Source organism: Podarcis tiliguerta (genome assembly GCF_965153285.1).
Source record: "Podarcis tiliguerta genome assembly, chromosome: 18".
NCBI classification, from domain to species: Eukaryota; Metazoa; Chordata; class Lepidosauria; order Squamata; family Lacertidae; genus Podarcis; species Podarcis tiliguerta.
In genome coordinates this window covers 7,891,122-7,906,775 of record NC_139551.1, presented here as the reverse complement: position 1 = coordinate 7,906,775, position 15,654 = coordinate 7,891,122, and the positions used below count along the sequence as shown (strand labels likewise).

The 15,654-nt window shown below is 49.4% G+C and overlaps 1 protein-coding gene and 1 long non-coding RNA gene across 3 annotated transcripts in view; one reads left to right on the top strand and one right to left on the bottom strand.

Annotated features, from left to right (window-relative positions):
• LOC310668653 overlaps positions 1-15,654 on the top strand; it is a 169,316-nt gene that overhangs the window by 42,043 nt on the left and 111,619 nt on the right. The gene's annotated exons all lie outside the window — the stretch shown is intronic.
• CELF5 (CUGBP Elav-like family member 5) overlaps positions 1-15,654 on the bottom strand; it is a 72,522-nt gene that overhangs the window by 22,950 nt on the left and 33,918 nt on the right. The window contains exon 3 of one of the 2 annotated variants that reach the window (XM_083421702.1): positions 3,231-3,282. In XM_083421702.1, coding sequence (XP_083277828.1) covers positions 3,231-3,282 — 52 coding nt within the window. The remainder of the gene's footprint in view (positions 1-3,230; positions 3,283-15,654) is intronic. The other variant, XM_083421703.1, reaches the window with a different exon arrangement.

Genomic DNA, 15,654 nt, shown 5'->3' with positions numbered 1-15,654 from the left:
GGGGGTTGGACTTAGATGCCCCTCGTGGCCCCTTCCAATCCTTCGATTCTATGACTCTGGCACAGTTTTGGAGGGGATCCTGACTTCTGGGGTCCGCAGTTGATGAAGCGGAGGTCATTTTGCTGCTGCAAATGCAGCGGTTTGACCTATGGAAGCACACTCCATTGTCTCTGGATGGATGCCAGCCACCTGGTGGGCAACTGTGAGAGAAGAGTGCAAGACTAGATCGGAAACCAGTACGTTTCCGAGCACAATTCAAAGTGTTGGTGCTGACCTTTAAAGCTCTAAACGGCCTCGGCCCAGGATACCTGAAGGAGCGTCTCCACCCCCATCGTTCAGCCTGGACACTGAGGTCCAATGCTGAGGGCCTTCTGGCGGTTCCCTCGCTACAAGAAGCCAAGTTACAGGGAACCAGGCAGAGGGCCTTCTCGGTGGTGGCGCCCACCCTGTGGAACACCCTCCTATCAGATAGCAAGGAAATAAACAACAATCTGGCTTTTAGAAGACATCTGAAGGCAGCCCTGTTTAGGGAAGCTTTTAATGTTTAACAGACTACTGTACTTAACTGCCTGGACACTGAGGTCCAGCTTCAAGGGCCTTCTCGGTGGTGGCGCCTGCCCTGTGGAACTCCCTCCCACCAGATGTCAAAGAGAACAACAACTACCAGACTTTTAGAAGACATCTGATGGCAGCCCTGTTTAGGGACGCTTTTAATGTTTAACAGACTACTGTACTTAACTGCCTGGACACTGAGGTCCAGCTTCAAGGGCCTTCTCGGTGGTGGCGCCTGCCCTGTGGAACGCCCTCCCACCAGATGTCAAAGAGAACAACAACTACCAGACTTTTAGAAGACACCTGAAGGCAGCCCTGTTTAGGGAAGCTTTTAATGTTTGATGTATTACAGTATTTTAATATTTTTTTGGAAGCTGCCCAGAGTGGCTGGGGAAGCCCAGCCAGATGGGCGGGGTATAAATAATAAATTATTATTATTGTTATTATTATTATTAGATGGGCCCCGTTGGGCCTGATCCAGAAGCAGGGATGTTCTTACGTAGGGGAGGAGAGTCAAACAAGTAGCTCTGATTGGATGTGAGTAGAGACACTACTCCAAACTTGAGCTTGGCTACAACTTGCAGCTACGAGCATAAGAGGATAAGCCAAGGTGCGCTTCGCGGCCGGTTATCTGCGTGACCTCATTTATTTAACAAAAACACAGCCATTTCTCCCTGCTCCCCCCTTTTCAAATGCTCTTATCCTGAGTTACTCCACACATCTCCCTCCCCCCCCCTTCCTCTTACATCCGAAAAGCCCATCTGTTATAGCAGCCTCTGGGAAATGATGGGTTACCATAGAAACGCTACTCCAACAATGAGAGCGCGAGAAAGAGGAGAGAGTTCACTTTCTCCGCGCCCCCCCCCCCATAACTGTAGCGGGGGATGGTCACAACCTATGGGAAACCAAACCGGAGGTTTTCTTCCACTCTTCGCCTTGGAGAGTGGAAGAAAACCTTATTATCTACTGAAATTCTGTAACTCTCCATCCTTGGAGCTCGGGTGGGAGGTGATTTAAGGGAGGCATTCAGTATGAAGTCTAGGATCAGAGGTTTAAATGCTCCCACACCCTCTCTCTTTTAAAAAAAAGCAAATCAGACACTGCCCTGCACTTAGACAACTAGCTCTTCAGGGGAAGGGCTAAGCTAGGACTCTGGGCCCTGACATGCTAACCTTCTACATGCAAGGGTTTTTTGTTTTGCATATAGGTAAAGGGACCCCTGACCGTTAGGTCCAGTCGCGACCGACTCTGGGGTTGCGGCGCTCATCTCGCTTTACTGGCCGAGGGAGCCGGCGTACAGCTTCCGGGTCATGTGGCCAGCAGGACTAAGCCGCTTCTGGCGAACCAGAGCAGCGCACGGAAACGCCGTTTACCTTCCCTCGTATTTACGGGACCGCCTCTCCTGGTCTGCCCCACAGAGGATCTTAAGGTCCATGAATAATCATAGTTTGGAGGTCCCGGGCCCTAAGGAAGTCAGACTATCCTCCACCAGGGCCAGGGCCTTCTCAGTGATGGCTCCAACCTGGTGGAATGCTCTGTCCCAGGAGACCAGGGCCCTGCAGGATTTAACCTCCTTCCGTCGAGCCTGTAAGACAGAGCTATTCCACCTGGCTTTCAATTTGAACTTAGCATGATCTTTTATTTCCCTTCCTTCCCTCCCGCTCCCCTTTTTATGAAGATTACCCGCTCTGGGATCCCACAGCTAATTCTCCCCTGGCCTCCTCGCTGGCCCAAATAGGACTAATTTAGCCAGCTAGCCCTGGTGATCATCTAATGTTTATTGGATAGATTTTCCCCCTAAATTGATTTTTGAATTTAGTGTTATTCACATTTTATACTGTATTTAATGCTGTTTTTTGTTGCATCAATTAAGTGTTTTAAATTTGTTGTTAGCCGCCCTGAGCCCAGTTTTCTGAAGAGCAGGGTATAAATACAAAATTTATTTATTTATCTGTAGCTGTGATTCCTGTACTGCAGAGGGCTGGACTGGACAATGCTTGGGTTTCTTTGCAACTTTACGATTCTGTGATGCTGTGATTCTATCTATTGATACGCCTTCGTATTTCAAAAAAAAACAACCACCCTTGAATTAAATGTTTTCCTAATACGTCTCCCCACCACCATTCCTGATTACAGAGGTGGGTGGCTTTTGAGATTTTAATGGGAGGACAACACTGTAGGAACTATCAGCTAACACAGTGGTGCCTCGCAAGACGAAAAGAATCCGTTCCGCGAGTCTCTTCGTCTAGCGGTTTCTTCGTCTTGCGAAGCAAGCCCATTAGCGGATTAGCGGATTAGCGCTATTAGCGGTTTAGCGGCTATTAGCGGCTATTAAAGGCTTAAGGGATTAGCGGATTAGCTGCTAAAAGGCTATTAGCAGCTTAGTGCCTTAGAAAAAGGGGGTGGGGAGCGAAAAAACCCCCCCCAGGAATCGCAAGACATTTTCGTCTTGCGAAGCAAGCCCATAGAGAAATTCGTCCTGCGAAGCACCTCCAAAACGGAAAACCCTTTCGTCTAGCGGGTTTTCCGTCTTGCGAGGCATTCGTCTTGCGGGGCACCACCGTATGTGATTTTATGCACAGCAACTGAGATATGTACAAAAGGGCTCACTTTTAATGGCCTCCCTGAGTGGTAGGACAAGGGGTGGGGGACAAAAACAAACAAGGAGAGATGACAACTACCTCCACGGCTCTCGCTGTCCGCCGGCTTTACCTGGATTGGCCGTGCCATCTGGAGAGACAGAGAGAGAGAGAGAGAGAGAGAGAGAGAGAGAGAGAGAGAGAGTTAGTTGCCAAATGTTAGAAAAGCCAAGCTCTGAGCACTCTGTCATGCTACGGAAGGAGGTGAGATGTGAGCGATAGCAACAAGCAACATCATACAGCTAAATCCAGGCATAGGCAAACTCGGCCCGCCAGATGTTTTGGGACTACAACTCCCGTCATCCCTGACCACTGGTCCTGTTAGCTAGGGATGATGGGAGTTGTAGGCCCAAAACATCTGTAGGGCCAGGGTTTGCCTATGTCTGGTTAAATACTTAAAGAAACCCCTCAAGTCCAGTTGGCACCTTTAAAAGGTAAAGGGACCTAGTTCTTCCTGGCTGGGGCGTGTCCACGAACTCTAAGCCACTTCTTTTCTGGCTGCAGGATAGCGAGACGGGCAAGGAGTTCGCCTAGCGATCGTCCTACTGTACAGATGTGAAATTTGCATTCATTGCCCCACCCTTTTTTGCCACAGGCCCCACCCCCCACAAGCATGTGGCCTCCCAGAAGGTATCACCTGGTCCAACCGCATAGCCAGAGTTGCCCATACGGGGATCGAACCTGCAACCATGGCATTATCGGCACATTGCTCTAACCCAGGCATAGGCAAACTCGGCCCGCCAGATGTTTCGGGACTACAACTCCCATCATCCCTGACCACTGGTCCTGTTAGCTAGGGATGATGGGAGTTGTAGTCCCAAAACATCTGGAGGGCCGAGTTTGCCTATGGCTGGCCAAATCGTTTCAGCGTAGAATGCTCCCGTGGAGGTCCTGAGCCAGCTACACCTTCAGGGGAACCTTTGGCCCTCCAGATGTTGCTTGAACGACAAAAAGGTAAAGGTAAAGGACCCCTGGATGGTTAAGTCCAGTCAAAGGTGACTATGGGGTTGTGGCGCTCATCTTGCTTTCAGGGCAAGGGAGCCGGCCTTCGTCCGCAGACAGCTTTCTGGGTCATGTGGCCAGCAGGACTAAACCACCTCTGATGCAACAGGACACTGTGACGGAAACCAGAGCGCACGTAAACGCCGTTTACCTTCCCGCCGGAGCGGTACCTATTGATCTACTTGCACTGGTGTGCTTTCGAACTGCTAGGTTGGCAGGAGCTGGGACAGAGCAACGGGAGCTCACCCCGTCACGGGGATTCGAACCACTGACCTTCTGATCGGAAAGCGGTTGTTCTGCAACATCTGGATGGCAAAAGCTGACCACATCTGGGTCTACATACTGACTGGCAACGGCTCTCAGACCCCTACTGTTCTGTGGTGCCAGTTCCGTTTTCCACGTCTCTGCATCAGTTTGTGACCTATTTGGGTTTCGTCGAAAAGGTCGTTGTGGAAACTCGCCGTCATTTTAGTGCAAATTTCCCTTCGTATAGATTCATAGAATTGGAAGGGGCCCCAAACATCATCTAGACCCCCCCACAATGCAGGAATCTCTGCTAAAGAATCCATGGCAGATGGACACCCAACTTCTGCTTAGAAACCTCCAAGGAAGGAGAGCCCACATCTTCAGCAAACTTTATATAAAAGAATGGAAATGGTTTCTTGAATATTTAGAGATAAATTGTAAACAGATTAAAACATTGGCAGGATTATTGTGACAACCTGCAGTTTTATAAGAGTATAGATTCAAAGTAGATGAATAAAAGTGAATTTGGATATGCAGAAGATATTAAAAATAAATTTAAGGAACCGCAGAAAGAGGGGGAAGGAAGTCAAGTTTCGAAATGTTAACATGATTGTAATATTAGTGAAATGAGAGTCCCATGGACTGCAAGAAGATCCAACCTCTCCATTCTGAAGGAAATCAGCCCTGAGTGCTCACTGGAAGGACAGATCCTGAAGCTGAGGCTCCAAGACTTTGGCCACCTCATGAGAAGAAAAGACTCCCTGGAAAAGACCCTGATGTTGGGAAAGATGGAAGGCAGAAGGAGAAGGGGACGGCAGAGGACGAGATGGTGGGACACTATCAACATGAGTCTGAACAAACTGCGGGAGGCAGTGGAAGACAGGAGTCCCTGGCGTGCTCTGGTCCAGGGGGTCACGAAGAGGCGGACATGACTGAACGACTAAACAACAACAACAATAATCTGAAAAGCATAAATAATAATAATTTTTAAAAGAACAGATATGAAGCCCTGCTGGGTCAGGGCAATGGCCCACCCACTCCAGAATCCTGTTCTCACAGCGGCCAGATGCCGAGTGCGAAAGCCCTCTCCTTTTCCCCTTTGGAACTCCCCGCTTATTGATCTTCGGAATCTGCCTTCCCAGTTCCGTTCCAAAGGCCTGTTAAAAGCTCTTTTGTTTCGGCAAGCCTGCCTGCACCACGCCGTATTATCTTGCCTACTTGTCTATAGCCGATTTTGATAAATATTTGACACGGTTTGCATGCAAGCCGCTTAGAGAGACACCATTCTCATTTTTTGATCTAGTGCTCTATGCATCTCGTTCAGTAAACGCTGCTCCTTCTCTGCTGCCGTGACATTCAGCTGCAAGCCCTGAGGAAGAACTGTGGCTCAATCCAGTATTTCAGAACCTGCACAGAGTGCACCGTATTTTTCGCTCTATAAGACGCACCTGACCACAAGACGCACCTAGTTTTTGGAGGAGGAAAACAAGAAAAATAATAATCTGAATCTCAGAAGCCAGAACAGCAAGAGGGATCGCTGCGCAGTGAAAGCAGCAATCCCTCTTGCTGTTCTGGCTTCTGGGATAGCTGCGCAGCCTGCATTCGCTCCATAAGACGCACACACATCTCCCCTTACTTTTTAGGAGGGGAAAAGGGAGTCTTATAGAGCAAAAAATACGGTATTTTGGGGGCGGGGGAGAGGCAGGAGCAGGGCGTGGCCTATCAATCATGTGACATGTCCAGGGCGGAGCAAAGATTATGGCCTGCCAGATGTTGCTGCATTAAAGCTCCTGGTGCGCTGGGATGCTGGAGCGCAGAAACATCTGGAGGGCCAACGGTACCCCACCCCTAAAGAAAAACTCCAAAGCACGATGATGTCTTTTCGCTTTCTCGTGATCTCCCTGGAAGCAAAATGCTAAACGGCCCGGGTTAATTCCCCTCCCTTCCCCTCCCCACCCGCTTTTCTGACTGGTTCTCGGTTCTCCCTTTCCATCCCCTCAGCGCCACACGTAGACAAATCTTAAATAGCTGCACACACACACACAAGCACGCACACGCTAAATTCCCACTGCTGTCTCCAAAATAGAGGGAAGGCAGCGCCCCCCCCCAACCCGGAGAAGAGCCTGTTGCTACGGCAACCACAAATGTCAGGTTCCATGTGGCTCACGGTCGTTGCCATGGCAATGAACATTCCTTTTTTTCCCTCCTTCCTTAAAAATAAAATAATAATAAAAATCCAAGCAGAGTCACAGGGCTACCGAGATGGAGAGGACGGGGTTGGGGGACGGACGGACACCAGTGTGTGCAGTGGTGCTGGTGGGCATGGGCTTGGTCCGGTCCAGGATGGAGGAGGCAGTGAGGGGCTGCAGAAAGGCATTGCAGTGCCAAAAGCATTGGTTGTTTTGCTTTCTGGGAGGATGCCAGAGATGTCCTCCCTGAAACGAGGTGCTTACGCAACCCACCCAAACTCCCAAGTCCGGCCTTTGGTCCCAGCGGAATTCCAGTCCTTGGAAGTGGGTGGCGGGGGGGAAATCATTGAATAGAATCATAGAGTTGGAAGAGACCACAAGGGCCATCGAGTCCAACCCCCTGCCAAGCAGGAAACACCATCAGAGCACTCCTGACATATGGTTGTCAAGCCTCTGCTTAAAGACCTCCAAAGAAGGAGACTCCACCACACTCCTTGGCAGCAAATTCCACTGTCGAACAGCTCTTACTGTCAGGAAGTTCTTCCTAATGTTTAGGTGGAATCTTCTTTCTTGTAGTTTGGATCCATTGCTCCGTGTCCGCTTCTCTGGAGCAGCAGAAAACAACCTTTCTCCCTCCTCTATGTGGCATCCTTTTATATATTTGAACATGGCTATCATATCACCCCTTAGCCTCCTCTTCTCCAGGCTAAACATGCCCAGCTCCCTTAGCCGTTCCTCATAAGGCATCACCACATATGATAAAAAGAACCTTCTTTCTCTTTACATTTCCTTTGGGGGGAAGCCATGAGCTGTCGATGTATGGTGCAGATGTGGCCCAGGTGTTCCCATTGGGGATCTCCTTCCACTTTGAAACAGTGGGGGGAACCAGACCATCGAGTTCACGTAAGTTGAGACAAAGTTGGCCAAAGCAAGGGGAGGAAGCACATAAATGCATCTTCCGCATGGCGCCATGCCCTCGTGCGCCCCCTAACCCAGCAACCCTCGCCCCCTTCCCCACCATGATTTATGCAGCGCTCGTGATTTATGCAGACTAAGCCATAAATGATTTAAATGAGCATGAAAGATTCACTGCTCCGTTCACTGTCGGGAGGGCATGGCCGGACGTGATCCTGCAAACAAGCAATTGCAGCCTGCCCCAACGTGGCTTTTTGCATGGGACTTTTGCCTTTGTGCAGAGCCAGCGTGGTGTAGTGGTTAAGAGAGGTAGTCCCGTAATCTGGGGAACCGGGTTCGCTTCCCCGCTCCTCCACATGCAGCTGCTGGGTGACCTTGGGCCAGTCACACTTCTCTGAAGTCTCTCAGCCCCACTCACCCCACAGAGTGTTTGTTGTGGGGGAGGAAGGGAAAGGAGAATGTTAGCCGCTTTGAGACTCCTTAAAGGGAGTGAAAGGCGGGATATCAAATCCAAACTCTTCTTCTTCTTCTTTGGCTAGGTGGAACTCCTTGCGTCTCAGGAAGAACATGGCACCAGAGTGGGACCCAACCAGCCCCTCCATTCGTCGGCCAAAGAAACGGTAGCTGCTAGCAGACCCCTGTCCACCCACCACTCCCTCCAGGAAAGGAACACGTCAACAAGAAACGGCAGTTGCTATTCATGGTGTGATCTACATGGCTCTGCCTTTGGAAAAAACTGTTTTACCTGGTCCAGAATGCTGCGGCCAGACTGCCAACTGAAGCCAGTTACAGGGAGCAGGTTAAAGGTAAAGGTAAAGGGACCCCTGACCATTAGGTCCAGTCAAGGCCGACTCTGGGGTTGCGGCGCTCATCTCGCTTTACTGGCCGAGGGAGCCGGTGTACAGCTTCCGGGTCACGTGGCCAGCATGACTAAGCCGCTTCTGGCGAACCAGAGCAGCGCACGGAAACGCTGTTTACCTTCCCCCGGAGCAGCACCTATTTATCTACTTGCACTTTGACTTGCTTTCAAACTGCTAGGTTGGCAGGAGCTGGGACTGAGCAATGGGAGCAATTTTTTTTGACTTCCATCAATCTCATCTGAAAAGTTTCCAGTCTAATCTCTTCGTATACATTTCTTACTTTCCCTATTACATTTGAATCTCATAACTAATATCTCTGTTCTTTATCTACTTTGTAACGTTTCATATATTCCTCCTTACAAAACGTCTTGTAGTCCTACTAGCATAATTTGTTGATTACAATTGCTCTTCAGATAGTTCACATACTTCTTCCAATCTTCTGGTCCCGCGGGTTTTGAATCCTTCAGGTCATTTTGTCCAATTCTGCACAGTCCATTCATTTTATCTGCCATTCTTCTTTCGTCGGAATTTCTTCTTGCTTCCATTTCTTACGTTCTCATGTGCGGGTTGTCCTCCTATCGGCAGATCAATGCCAAGCAACGGCCATGCTGCCCGAAGGGAGTCATTGCCGCCGGAGTCGCAGAGAGGGATCATGACAATCGCCAGCTTCGACCACATCATAGAATCATAGAATCATAGAGCTGGAAGAGACCACAAGGGCCATCGAGTCCAACCCCCTGCCAAGCAGGAAACACCATCAGAGCACTCCTGACATATGGTTGTCAAGCCTCTGCTTAAAGACCTCCACAGAAGGAGACTCCACCACACTCCTTGGCAGCAAATTCCACTGTCGAACAGCTCTTACTGTCAGGAAGTTCTTCCTAATGTTTAGGTGGAATCTTCTTTCCTCTAGTTTGGATCCATTGCTCCGTGTCCGCTTCTCTGGAGCACCAGAAAACAACCTTTCTCCCTCCTCTATGTGACATCCTTTTATATATTTGAACATGGCTATCATATCACCCCTTAACCTCCTCTTCTCCAGGCTAAACATGCCCAGCTCCCTTAGTCGTTCCTCAGAAGGCATCGTTTCCAGGCCTTTGACCATTTTGGTTGCTCTCCTCTGGACACGTTCCAGTTTGTCAGTGTCCTTCTTGAACTGTGGTGCCCAGAACTGGACACAGTACTCCAGGTGAGGTCTGACCAGAGCAGAATACAGTGGCACTATTACTTCCCTTGATCTAGATGCTATACTCCTATTGATGCAGCCCAGAATTGCATTGGCTTTTTTAGCTGCCGCGTCACACTGTTGGCTCATGTCAAGTTTGTGGTCAACCAAGACTCCTAGATCCTTTTCACATGTACTGCTCTCAAGCCAGGTGTCACCCATCTTGTATTTGTGCCTCTCATTTTTTTTGCCCAAGTGCAATACTTTACATCTCTCCCTGTTAAAATTCATCTTGTTTGTTTTGGCCCAGTTCTCACCGGCCCTCAGTACGCCACGACGCTTCGGTTCGCCGCTGACTAGCAGGCCAGAAGGGTCTCCTCCGCCCATTGGATGCCGTGGCACCATTGAGCGGCCGTGTCATCACTGCCAGAGCTCATCTCTCTGCAGCGGAGCCCTTAACGGATGACAAGGGCCATTACGCCACATTAGCATCACCAAGCCGCAGGAAGTGAGAAGAAGCAGGCAGCAGGGAGCCTCAGCCCATCACAGCAATTACGGGTTCTCTGTGTGACAACGAAGCTTTGATGGACACATGAGTTGCAGAAGAAGCTCCTCAGGGTGGGTGTGCCGTGGCCTCTCCCCGCTTAAGAGATATCCTTCCTCCTCGTCCTTATTTACGATTTGATTTCCACCCTCAGGGGCTGCTTGAGACCAAACGGACGCCACCACTGTCTTCTATGTCCAGTTCTGGGCACCACAGTTCAAGAAGGGTTTTTGTCAAGCTGGAAGGTGTGCGAGGCAGGAATTGCAGTGAAAGAATCCCGGGCAGGGGGCCATCAAAGCTCTGCTTAAGGAAGGAGAGTCCACAACTTTCCAAGGGAATCATAGAATCATAGATTTGGAAGAGACCACAAGGGCCATCGAGTCCAACCCCCTGCCAAGCAGGAAACACCATCAGAGCACTCCTGACATATGGTTGTCAAGCCTCTGCTTCAAGACCTCCAAAGAAGGAGACTCCATCACACTCCTTGGCAGCAAATTCCACTGTCAAACAGCTCTTACTGTCAGGAAGTTCTTCCTAATGTTTAGGTGGAATCTTCTTTCTTGTAGTTTGGATCCATTGCTCCGTGTCCACTTCTCTGGAGCAGCAGAAAACAACCTTTCTCCCTTCTCTATGTGACATCCTTTTAGAGTCGGTTCCGCTATTGAACAGCTCTTACTCTCAGAAAGTTCTTCCTAATGTTTAGTCAGTGTGGTGTAGTAGTTGAGAGCAGTAGTCTCGTAATCTGGGGAACCGGGTTCACGTCTCCGCTCCTCCACCTGCAGCTGCTGGGTGACCTTGGGCCAGTCACACTTCCTTGAAGTCTCTCAGCCTCACTCACCTCACAGAGTGTTTCTTGTGGGGGAGGAAGGGAAAGGAGAATGTTAGCCGCTTTGAGACTCCTGAAAGGGAGTGAAAGGCGGGATATCAAATCCAAACTCTTCTTCTTCTTCTAGTCAGAATCTCCTTCTTTGTTGTCTGAATCCATTGGTTCAAGCCCTACCCTTCAGAGCAGCCGGAAACAAGCTTGCTCCCTCTTCCATGGGAAAGCCCTGGAGATATTTGAAGATGGCTCTGATATCTCCTCTTCTCCAGGCTAAACAAACCCAACTCCTTCAACCGTTCCTCATCAGGCTTGGTGTCCTGACCCCAGTGCTTTTTTTCTATAAAAAAAGTAATGTATAGGGGTACACTGGACACTTGGGGTGTGAACATGATCCATGCCGGAGGCAGGTTCGCAACCCGCAGGGTTCGCAATCTGCAATGCCGCATCTGTGCACGCATGGGTTGAATGAATGAATTTATTAATACGGTCACAGACCAGCTTCAACACACACAATATCACAAATCATAAAAAATATCAGAAATACAAGGGACAATATGACAATGACAAGGATTTAAATATAAAAATTAAAATTAATTGTTAACGTGCCCCCTGTAACTAACATTTAGGGGATTGGGCATTGTGGGATACCACTTGCTTCCTGCGATTGGTTGCAGACGCACAGAATTTAGCTACATTTAATGTAGCCTTGGGCTTCTTGTCCTCTAGCAGTAGTTTTAGACTATGGTATTCCGATTCTTTCCTAAGCTTTTGCAAAACAAGTGTAATAAAAGTCAAACGTATATCCTCATAAAGACGACAACGTAATAGTACGTGTGAAGCAGTTTCAACTTCCAACGAGCCACAAGGACAGACCCGTGTTGTGTATGGTTTACCCTCAAATCGCATGGGTTCGATTCGCCACTTCTGCACATGCAAAAGCACAATTTAGTGCTTCTGTGCATGCGCGACTGCTGAAACCCGGAAGTAACATGTTCCGGTACTTCTGGGTTTTGGCGCGTCCGTAACCCGAAAAAAAGCAACCTGAAGTGTCTGTAACCCGAGGTATGACTGTACTCTCATTCAGTGGCGTAGCGTGGGTTGTCAGCACCGGGGCAAGTCAAGTAATTTGCGCCCCCTAACCTGGTGCAAGGCAAGTAATTTGCGCCCCCCCCCCGCTGCACTGTCCCTCCCCCAAATAGTCCCTCGCTCTCTCTCCGCACCGCACCGCACGCCTGGCACCCTCCCCTCCACAGTGGGCGGTGATCCAGTGGGCTCGGATCAGATTCGCACAGCCAGCACTGCAGTGAGAGAGAGTGAGTGAGCCAGGTAGGGGCAGAGAGCTGCGAGTGCAAGCGCGCCCCCCCCAGATGTTGCGCCCGGTGCGGCCGGCCTCCCCTGCACCCCACACGCTACTCCACTGCTCTCATTTTGACTCAAGAAAACCACTATTTGTTGTTCCAATCGGGAAAAATAAATACAGTAAATAGACAAAAGTACAAAGATTCACAAAATGTTTAGGGGTATGCGTACCCCTAGGGGAAAAAGCATTGCCTGACCCTCCATCATCTTGGTCGCCCAGGACCGGTCCACGATGAGGAAGGACCGAGGCTGTTTAGGGCTTTAAAGGTCAGCACCAACACTTTGAATTGTGCTCAGAATTTATTATTTGTACCCCACCCATCTGGCTGGGTTTCCCCAGCCACTCTGGGCGGCTTCCACAGAAACAAAAAATACAGTAAAATCACACATTAAAAACTTCCCTGAACAGAGCTGCCTTCAGATGTCTTCTGAATGTCAGGTAGTTGTTCATCGCTTTGACATCTGATGGGAGGGCGTTCCACAGGGCGGGCGCCACTACCGAGAAGGCCCTCTGCCTGGTTCCCTGTAGCTTTGCTTCTCGCAATGAGGGAACCTCCAGAAGGCCCTCAGCACTGGATCTCAGCATCCAGGCAGAACGATGGGGGTGGAGACGCTCCTTCAGGTATACTGGGCCGAGGCCGTTTAGGGCTTTAAAGGTCAACACCATCACTTTGAACTGTGCTCGGAAACGTACTGGGAGCCAATGTAGGTCTTTCAGGAGTGGTGTTATATGGTCTCGGCGGCCGCTCCCAGTCACCAGTCTAGCTGCCGCGTTCTGAATTAATTGCAGTTTCCAGGTCACCTTCAAAGGTAGCCCCACGTAGAGCCCATTGCAGTAGTCCAAATGGGAGATAACTAGAGCATGCACCACTCTGGCAAGACAGTCCATGGGCAGGTAGGGTCTCAGCCTGCGTACCAGATGGAACTGGTAGACAGCCGCCCTGGACACAGAATTGACCTGTGCCTCCATGGACAGCTGTGAGTCCATCCATCCTCCAACCGCCTCCAGGCACTCACACAGGACCTTCACCGCCTTCACTGGTTCCGATTTGAAAGAGAGGTAGAGCTGGGTGTCATCTGCATATTGATGGACACATAGCCCAAACGCCCTGATGATCTCTCCCAGCGGCTTCATATAGATATTAAAAAGCATGGGGGAGAGGAGAATCAGGCATGCAAATCATGCTCTAAATAAATAACTAAATGAGGTATTCAAAGGTTGAGCCAATGGAGCTCTGGTCCAGGGACACAGTGATTGCCCCTCTTTATCTTCAAGGTGAAGATATTCCCCATTGCTTTGTCAGGGGTGCCACTCTATAAAAATATCCTTGGCATTGTGGGCTTCCTCTGGGCATGTGCAGAGTCTTTTGCCATGAATCAGTCTCTCCCCCCCTCCATATCTATAGAAAAAGGATCTTAGGGCAAAGTAGCCCCTGGACATATGCAGAATCGCTTTCTTTTTGTGAAGGGATCCTTTTTGTCACCCATGTTGTTACAGGGGGTTGGACTAGATGACCCACGGGGTCCCTTTTGTAAAAATAAAATTTAAGGTCTTATATAAATGTTCATAAATGTACCAACCAAGCACGTACATAGATCAGCACAGGAAGACCAATCTGAAACCATTTTTTGACTCCCAAACTGACCAAATGTTTTCTCTGCAAGGAGGGAGGGGGTGAGGGAACCGTCCCGTTGTCTCAGGAATTGGGTAATCACCATCTCAAAGGAATGGCCAGACTACCAGGAAAGGCATTCAGATAAGGCATTATCAGATAACCTGGCAGACAAGGAAAAACAACAACACACTCAAATTTCTGTTGTAGACCGCCTTTTCTGTGATGTAGGTACGATGTTTCTAGGGGGTGGTCTTGGGTTACACCCCTTCTGTGATGTATGTATGATGTATGGAGCGGTGGTCTTAAGCTCCAGGGCAGGGAATTTAAAATGTCTATATAAGGGCGGACACACCTTTGTCCTGGGTCCTCCTCCTTTCCTGCGTGTGAGGGGAGCACCCTGTTGCAACAGATCAATAAAGATCAGGCTTACTAGCTGCTTTGCTTCTCAATATTCTCTGGTTGGCCTCTGTTATTCTCTCCTACCAATAGGGAACCCACATAAGGACTCTATATGGGCTCTTGGATACCCCATAAGGGAGGAAAAGGGCAGATTTTTGTTTACAACACTTCCAACTCCACAATTCTATGACTCTATGAATCTGACGTGCTCTGCCTCACCCTAAAACTTTCCTTCCCAGTGCCCCCTCAAATCCTGTTCTGTCCAAGAGATGGTTTGGGGGACGGGGGTAGGATGGTGAAAAGGCACATAAGAGAGGAAGAGAGTGCCACATTTTCGGTGCATGCAGCAATGTGCTCTACAACCCACCTGCTGCCACCGTGATCAAACCAGCACTATGACGGCGCATGCGTGAACATGCCATCGCATCACAGACACCACCTTTGGTCTGCCTTCATGCTCCACCAGCACTAGGAGGGCAAGTGCGCACTCAGCTGCGACAGCATGCACATGAATGCTACACTTCAAAAGGCAGCCATCAGCCCACACACTGCCTTCTTATGAAAGCGAGCAGTAGGACAGCGTGCACGCAGACACACACACGTTCTGCAACAACAAAATGCAGTCACCGCCCCATGTGCTATGACAAGACATGCGCTACGTTATGAAACGAAACCACCGCTGGTGTGCAGCGTTAAAGCACAAACCGGCACTACGGCAACACATGAACTCAAACACACGCACTAAATGCTGCCAACCTCCCACAAGACAGCAAAAGCATGTGTGTCGCACATACAAAGATCGAGCTGAGGCAAGGAAGAAGGGCTACCCCTATGCTATCCATATAATCAGTTATCAGTTATCAATATATTCATATATGCTCACACATAATCAGGGCTCACAGTATTTTATAATCCATTTTGAATCAAAGGGAAGCTGTACCTTAGCTAACTGCATACTGCTTGAAACAGCAAAATTAGGAGCCGACCTTTCCCCTACAAACATCCGTGTACCCTGGACAAGGGGGAGACGTGAATCAGAGATTCTGGTACAAAATCCCCTCAGATACAGGCTAAATTAATCCACAGAACAGGAAGAGCAAAACCACAAAATCTCCAAACTGCCTGTCCTGGAGAGGTTAGGCAGAGCGTCACTGCAAGCAACGGAAAGCAGAACTAGAACTCTGTGCTTGGCCAGGAGCTGGAAGCATGGCAAGAAGCTTGCTAATTGGCTAATTTCGCTGGCGATATCGTGACTGCCTCATGGTTGTCTCATGATCTATGATTTGCTGTGATCTGCTCAGGTATAAAGACCTCTGGATTTCTGTCAATCGGGGTCCCAGTTCCT